Source organism: Rhinopithecus bieti, unplaced genomic scaffold, assembly GCF_001698545.2.
Source record: "Rhinopithecus bieti isolate Rb0 unplaced genomic scaffold, ASM169854v2 scaffold_62241, whole genome shotgun sequence".
In the NCBI taxonomy this organism is placed as follows: domain Eukaryota; kingdom Metazoa; phylum Chordata; class Mammalia; order Primates; family Cercopithecidae; genus Rhinopithecus; species Rhinopithecus bieti.
Window position 1 is genome coordinate 214871 of NW_016823697.1, and position 8236 is coordinate 223106.

At 35.6% G+C, this 8236-nt stretch overlaps 1 protein-coding gene across 1 annotated transcript in view; it reads left to right on the forward strand.

Moving 5' to 3' along the window:
• Positions 1–8236, forward strand: part of KIF21A (kinesin family member 21A) — a 160784-nt gene that overhangs the window by 80903 nt on the left and 71645 nt on the right. Inside the window, 4 exon segments of the mRNA XM_017861708.1 lie at positions 728–877; positions 1597–1731; positions 2249–2416; positions 5541–5656. Of these exon segments, the coding sequence (XP_017717197.1) occupies positions 728–877; positions 1597–1731; positions 2249–2416; positions 5541–5656 (569 nt within the window).

An 8236-nucleotide genomic window follows, 5' to 3' on the forward strand; every position in this document is an offset into this window, starting at 1 on the left:
TTTTTTTTTTTTTTTTTTTTTCTGCTGGTTTTAATGGACATTCTTATTTAGTAAAAACCAAAGAGAATATAACTGTGTGTTCCCAAGGAAAGTAAATGATGATAAAAGAAGAAAAGAAACAGTGTTATTCCATCTTCCCTTTCACCCTCTAAAATGATGTTAGGCATTGTAACTTTAAAACATATTGATAGAAAAACAGGTGTGTGTATCCTCTTTTAAGGAGGTATCTGGGTTTCTTCAGCCTCTATTGGTACAGGAACACTAATACTGTTGCTGACCTTGCAAACATGCTAAGTGTTAATTTTTCAACTCGTTAACAAAGGTTTCAGGTCAATAGGAAATATGTTTTTAGCTGAAGTAGTAAAATTCTTTAAATATTCTGAAGCTTAAGATTTGTCTACATTTGGCACATGTTTCTAAGGTTTGCTTGTATTTGTAAATATTTAATTATCTCTTGCAAAGGATTATTAGATCATTTTAGCTAGTTCTCAACCCATTAGTCATGATTAAGTCACTTACTGTTTTTACTCTTGTAAATAAATCTGGCATTTGCTTATAATTGTTGTAATAATAGCCTCATTCATTTTTATGTGTTATTTTGAAAAAATATGTGTCAGTTTGAAGTACTTTAAAAATCTGTATGAAGGAAAACATTATGTAATATGTTGTTATGACAACTACCCAGACAATTTCTGCTAAAATGAGATTTCTAATATTTTTTTGATAGCTCTATAATGAAGAGGTCCTTGACTTATTTGATACCACTCGTGATATTGATGCAAAAAATAAAAAATCAAGTATAAGAATTCATGAAGATTCAACTGGAGGAATTTATACTGTGGGCGTTACAACACGTACTGTGAATACAGAATCAGAGGTAATATTTATATTGTAGTTATAACAGAGCATAGCTGGCTTTGTTTAAATAGTGAGCTTTGCTGGTAGTCTGCTTAAGATCAAGATATGAAATTTATATCCTGAAGCATGACATGGAATTAAAATCTTGTCTTCTTTCCTCACATTTTAAAAATCAGAATATTAGTATAAAAATATCAGGGTTATGATAAAGTCAGCATATTTGTCATAGCATCAAAAGAATCTAAGAAAATTTATGAATAGCTTTCATTCACAGCTAGAGAAAGAGGGTTAGACAATTGATGGTGAAGAATGAGACCACAATACTTTTGTACTTTTTGCTTTAACCTATGTAGAACTGTATCATGGCTCCTAGAGGGAGATTGTTGAGAAAGATTACAGAAAATAGTTTTAACAGAAGATAGAGAAGAGCCTGAATAATTCAAGTTATTGCTCAGTTTGTACCAGAGTGTTCTACTGTAACAGTTTTGGAATGGAAGCTGCAAATGTCAGCAAATGGCAAACAATGGAATCTCAGTGTTTTCTTCTATTTAAAAAATAATACACTATTATACTGAGAAGTTCATCTCAAAAAGTGCCTGTAACTAAACTAGTAATGTGAAATTCCACATCTTTTATATCCCTTAACATGGTGGGTTTTAGCCATTACCTCAGACTTTAGATTGTATAGTATCTTGTTTATTGTTCAAGTAAAGTCCTTTGTTTCTTCCCCTTTTTCAGATGATGCAGTGTTTGAAGTTGGGTGCTTTATCCCGGACAACTGCCAGTACCCAGATGAATGTTCAGAGCTCTCGTTCACATGCCATTTTTACCATTCATGTGTGTCAAACCAGAGTGTGTCCCCAAATTGATGCTGTGAGTTATCAATTCTAATTTCTTAAACTTTCAATTTTTATCTCCCTAAAACCACATGAATTCTGTGAGAATATATTTGAGCCAAATTCAGTTAATTTAGTCATTCCTTTTTCTGATTTCCTCTTCTGATCCTAGTTAAGTTGAAGCTGGTCAGCCATGTAAGATTTTGAAATAAAAAATTATATATATGTCTGAAAAAACAAAAAGGATGCTGTGGCCATGTGTTGGATGTCATCACCTGAGACCCTTTGCTTTTGAGGATTATATGCTGTAGTTTTCCCTTCATTAGCATAAGCAAAGCCTCAGTTGATAATAGTTGAGTTCTGAACATCCAGGCTTTTTCTGCCTTTAAATTTCTAATTGCCAGCAGACATTTTTTGAATATATTATTTATTTGGCTTTCTGCCTATTTATTTGGTTGTGCCTATATGTGTATGTGGGATGAGCTCAAGGTAGAGTAGGAGGATATTTAATGTTACATTAATAAAATATATTCAATTATTTTTCTTAATTTCAGGACAGTGCAACTGATAATAAAATTATTTCTGAATCAGCACAGATGAATGAATTTGAAACCCTGACTGCAAAGTTCCATTTTGTTGATCTCGCAGGGTCAGAAAGATTGAAGCGTACTGGAGCTACAGGCGAGAGGGCAAAAGAAGGCATTTCTATCAACTGTGGACTTGTAAGATTAAGGCTTTGTGCTGAGAATATATCAGAGCTTTTCTATTTTCCTTTTGTCTTTTGTAATTTATAATATCCATATGGAAATCCTTCAGACACTGAACTGAGAAATGAAAATTATAGAACAGTTATTAGTAATGCACTGAATCTCTGATCTCCTCACGCTTTTTTCTCTTTTTTATATTACAGATTTTCTTCATGTGTATAAATTTAGTTGTACTAAAATTTGTATGTGCATAAAATTATAGATATACAAATTATTTGAAAAATTCTTTCCACATTTAACAATATATTGTCAAAATCAATTTATTTATTTATTTTTATCTTTTTTTTTTTTTAAATAGGGTCTTACGGTGTCACCTACTCTGGAGTACAGTGGTACGGTCACGGCTCACTGTAGCCTTGACCTCACGGGCTCAATTGATCTTCCCACTTCAGTTTCCCTAGTAGCTGGGACCACAGGCCAGCACCACCACACCCAGATAATTTTTGTATTTTTTGTAGAGATGGGGTTTTGCCACATTGCCCAGGCTGGTCTCAAACTTCTGGGCTCATGCGGTTCACTCACCTCAGCCTCGCAAAGGGCTGGGATTACAGGCATGAGCCACTGCGCTTGGCCCAAGATTTAATATTAAGCTATTTCATGGGTGAAGACCTTCAAAGTAGCCTTTTGATAATATTTTATGACAGTCATTTTACTGACTTTGGAAATTATAATTGTTTTTGGTAATGATTTTTTAAAAGTGATACTTTTACTAGGTTATATTGAAAATTAACTTTAATACCATGCCACTTAATGGCATTTTGATTGGAAAAGTTGTGATTTAGTTAGCATAAAGCTTCATTATATGGAAGGAAATATTTTAGAGCAAAGTTTTGTGCATTAAATGTTCTTATTATCTTCATTACAAAACTGGAAATTTGTGCCTGCACAAATGTAATGACATCCCTAAATTTCTGTGACGCCAGTAGCATCAGAGTTGTAACTACCCAATGGATTCTTTTTGCCCGCTGCCCAGATAGAGCTGATTTATCAAGGTGGGGGAATTGCGATAGAGAAAAGTTTAACGCACACAGAGCCAGCTAAATGGAAGACTGGAGTTTTATTACTCAAATTAGTCTCTCCAAAAATTCAGAGACTGCGGTTTTTAAAGTATAATTTGGTGAATGAGGGGACTAAGAGAGTGGGGAGTGGAGGTGAAATCATAGGGTGTCTCAGTGGGTTCTTCTTGCTGTCTTCTGTTCCTAGGTGGGATTACAGAACTGGTTGAGCTAGATTACCAGTCTGCATGGTGCCAGCTGGTGCATCAGAATGCAGGGTCTGAAAAAATATCCAAACACCAATCTTAGGTTTTACAATAGTGATCTTATCCATAGGAGCAATTGGGGAGGTTAGGAATCTCGTGGCCTCTGGCTGCATGACTCTTAAATCATAATTTCTAATAATCTTGTGGCCAATTTGTTAGTTTTACAAAGGCTTGCTGGTCCCCAGGGAACAAGAAGGGTTGTTTCAGGAAAAGGCTGTTATCATCTTTTCAAAATTCTTTAAACTATAAACTAAATTCCTCCTTTAGTTAGCTCAGCATAGGAAGGAACAAGGGCAGTTTAGAGATTAAAGGCAAGATGGAGTGGATTAGGTCGGATCTTCCTCACTGTCATGCTTTTCTCACTGATACGAATTTTGCAAAGGCAGTTTCAGAGTGTGTGGTGTCTGCTTTCCTCCCATTAATCACCCCCCAATATTTGCTTCTATATGATTATGACCCTTCTGTGGGGAAATGATCAACCAAGGCTGATTAGAAAGAGCCAGACCTTCCAACTCCAATACTCATCTTGATGGTCCAACCATGTGGATGAATGTTGTGTAAAACGGCATGCCTGGATTCTGGACTTTGTGTATTGTTTTGCGTTTCTTAGGAGATACAGTCATGGTGGTATTTACATTTATGTTGTCAGGAAAAGACAAAAACCACTGCTTTGTTTTCCTCTTTAGGCTCTTGAAGCATGTTGAGACCTATCTAGTAGAGTTTCAGTATTACCATTGCTTATGACAGTAGCCGCTCTGGAAAGGGGGAATGATGACAAAGTGTGATCCTGTTGCCACTCCCTGCATGGTCTGTTTTTCCTAATAAAGTCATGGTTACATATATATTAGTACTATATATAATACCTTATGTGTATATTAGTACTATAGTACTAAGTACTAATTCTTTGAAATAGAAATAAGATTGACAACTTTAGTTATCCCTAGAATTATCAAAGCATCAGGTTATGTCCCCAGAAAATTGTCCATTCATGTTACAAATTCTTCTCTTCAACTCAATGAAAAATAAAATGTTTAGTTAGTTTAACAGTTTGATGTGAATTTTCATTTTGCAATACAGTTCCCATGGAAAAAGAAAACCTTCTTTAATCACAGCAAAAAAATCAGTATTATTTCTCTGAACAAGGTATTCCTATGCAAGTATATCTATCCTTAGAAATACAATAAGATGGGCTGGGTGCGGTGGCTCACTCCTATTATCCCAGCACTTTGGGAGGCCAAGGTGGGTGGATCACCTGAGGTCAGGAGTTTGAGACCAGCCTGACCAACATGGGAAAACCCCATCTCTACTGAAAATACAAAAATCAGCTAGGCGTGGTGGTGTGTGCCTGTAGTCCCAGCTACTTGGGAGGTTGAGGCAGGAGAATAGCTTGAACCTGGGAGGTGGATGTTGCAGTGAGCTGGGATCACAACACTGCACTCCAGCCTGGGCAACAGAGTGAGACCCCGCCTCAATAAATAAATAAATAAATAAATACAATAATATATGTGTTAGCATCCAATTATTTAAAAACTAGTCAAATTACAGAACTCTGTAGTCACTCCTCCTGCGACCCTGCTGTTTTTCCTACTGTCACTGAATTATCACCTACAAGATAAACATTATCCAAAATGTTGCTCACACTAGCCATCAGTAATGCAAACATCTATAACCATGATTACAAATGTAAAACAAAACCAAACACAAATATTCTTAATTATATTATGTCTCTATATTATTCTCTGTAAGCTTTCTTTATTTAAAAATGTTATAATTAATAAATTTGTATCATTTTGCTGTCTTTCGTTCTCTTTCTTTTAGTTGGCGCTTGGCAATGTAATTAGTGCCTTGGGAGACAAGAGCAAGAGGGCCACACATGTCCCCTACAGAGATTCCAAGCTAACAAGACTACTACAGGATTCCCTTGGGGGTAATAGGTATGCGTAGATGATTATCCTTTACTCAGCGTTTTGATTATTCATTATTAAGTAAGCTTGTAAGGTGATTTATAAGAACTACTTTTATTATAAAGCAAACTAATAGGATGAGGAACTAATCCTTATACTGTTAAGAATCTGAAATGTGTGAATAATTTTGTATATTATTTCACATAATCCTTCTAGCATCCCTTGAGGTGTAGGTATTATTATTCTATTTTCTAGATAAGGAAAATGAAATCTAGAGAGGTTAAGTAATTTATTCAAGGTCACTTAGCTTATATATGAAGTCAATAGTATGTAGACTTTCTTATCATAGCTTCTGCTTTAAGTACTTAGCACAGAGTAGATACCTAATACAATTTTGTTGAAAAAGTAAATACTGTTTTCTAAGTAATTACAAGGTAATTTAAATATTATTGGTACTTCTTTTTTTTTTTACAAAATCTTCTAAAATTCAAATTTTTTCTATATGTAGAAAATCTTCTTAATGTCCACTGAATGAAATACAGAGTGTTGTCTGGTTTTTAACTTTGCCAGTATCACTGACATTCTTCTTTCTCATACCTTGCATCATTCTGATATGTTTTTTCAACTCTTTTTTTTGTGGGGGGAGTGGGTAATATTTTCCCTTCTGTAAACATGTTGGCTTTACAAATGGAAACATTTTTGGCATTTAAATTCAATCATAGCACAATTCAACAAGTTACCAACAACCACAGTGAATCTATTTTACAGTGTTTGCAATAATGTAACATCATATTTACTGAAAAGATTATTAGATGCTATACAAGAAATCTAGTATTTAAACTTACAAGGTTTCTTTTTGAACAACTGTGTTAGTTCGTTCTTGCACTGCCATAAAGACCTGAGACTGGGTAATTTATACAGAAAAGAGGTTTAATTGGCTCACAGTTCTATAGGCTCTACAGAAAGCATGATTCTGGCATCTGCTTGGCTTCTAGGGAGGCCACAGGAAACTTACAGTCATGGTAGAAGGCAAAGGGAGAGTGATCACTTCACAGGACTGGAGCAGGAGGAAGAAGAGGGAGGTGCCACACACTTTTAAACAACCAGATCCTCTGAGAACTCTATCATGAGAATAGTTCCAAGAGGGAAATTTGCCCCAACCTCTAATCACCTCCTGCAAGGCCTCACCTCCAACATTGGGGATTATAATTTGACATGAGATTTGTGCAAGGGCACAGATCCACACTGTATCAACAACTATTATCCAAATAATTTTGGATAGTATTAAATCCTTTTAAGTTTATAATCCATTTGGTTTAGGAATAAAGTTCTGTTTTGGCTTGCCGTGGTGGCTCACACCTGTAATCCCAGCACTTTGGGAGGCCGAGGCTGATAGATCACGAGGTCAGGATATCGAGACCATCCTACCCAACACGGTGAAACCCTGTCTCTACTAAAAATACAAAAAATTAACCGGGCATAGTGGTGGGCGCCTGTAGTCCCAGCTACTAGGGAGACTGAGTCAGGAGAATGGCATGAATCCAGGAGGCGGAGCTTGCAGAGAGCCGAGATGGCACCACTGCACTCCAGCCTGGGCGACAGAGCAAGACTCCGTCTCAAAGAAAAAAGAAATAAAGTTCTGTTTTGTAGAATACAACATTGTCATTTTAATGTTTCTTCTTTTTATGTAATATTGGCATTTGTCTTAACTCATGTCTCTTCCAGCACATCCTATGTATGAATGCAGTTTTCTTTCCACTATAATGTATTTCTTGCTTGTGTTCTACATTTTCAGTTTAATTTTCAGTATCAAGAGGGGTCTTATTATAACAGAATAAAAATTTTCATTTTTTCAGCCAAGTGTTAATTTTTTCAGGTTTTCTAAATTGTCGCTTTTTCCTATATTTATTTCTTAACTATAAAACAAAGCAGAGATGATAAATGTCCTCCCCTTACAAGTTTAACTCTTGGAAACTTCAATACTTTTGAAAGTTTGCTTGCCTTGCAAGTGGTCTAAAATCTTTTCACTGTGAGTCTTGAATTTCTGTTGAGTTTTAGGTACAGCTAAATAGTCTCATGTTCCTCACCCATTTCCTTAATGGGTAGTAATCTCTCAAAGGAGATGACCCCTTCTAATTCCTTTCTTCGTGTGCCTCAATTTTTGCTTAAATTTTAGGATTGCGTTCCTAGTGCAAAAGCACTGTACTTTGTGTAAGCCTTGGAGAGCAAAATATCTTCATTTTTTGAAGTTTATACAAATTAATCTTAAAAGAAAATTAGATATTTTTTAAAATAAGCCCCATATGTTTATGTGCATAATTTAGTGTCTTTTAAAAAAGTTGAGCTGGCTTTTTTACGTTTACAGTGTTTAATAGACATCATAACCAGTTTATGGCAAAAATTCTGGAAAATACAGGGAAGTATAAAGCATGAATAAAAATCAGTTATATTTCTGGCTGGGCACAGTGGCTCACAGCTGTAATCCCAGTACTTTGAGGCCTAGGTGGGTGGATCACCTGAGGTCAGGAGTTCAAGACCAGCCTGGCCGACATGGCAAAACCCCATCTCTACTAACAAAAACACAAAAATTAGCTGGGCATGGTGGTGGGC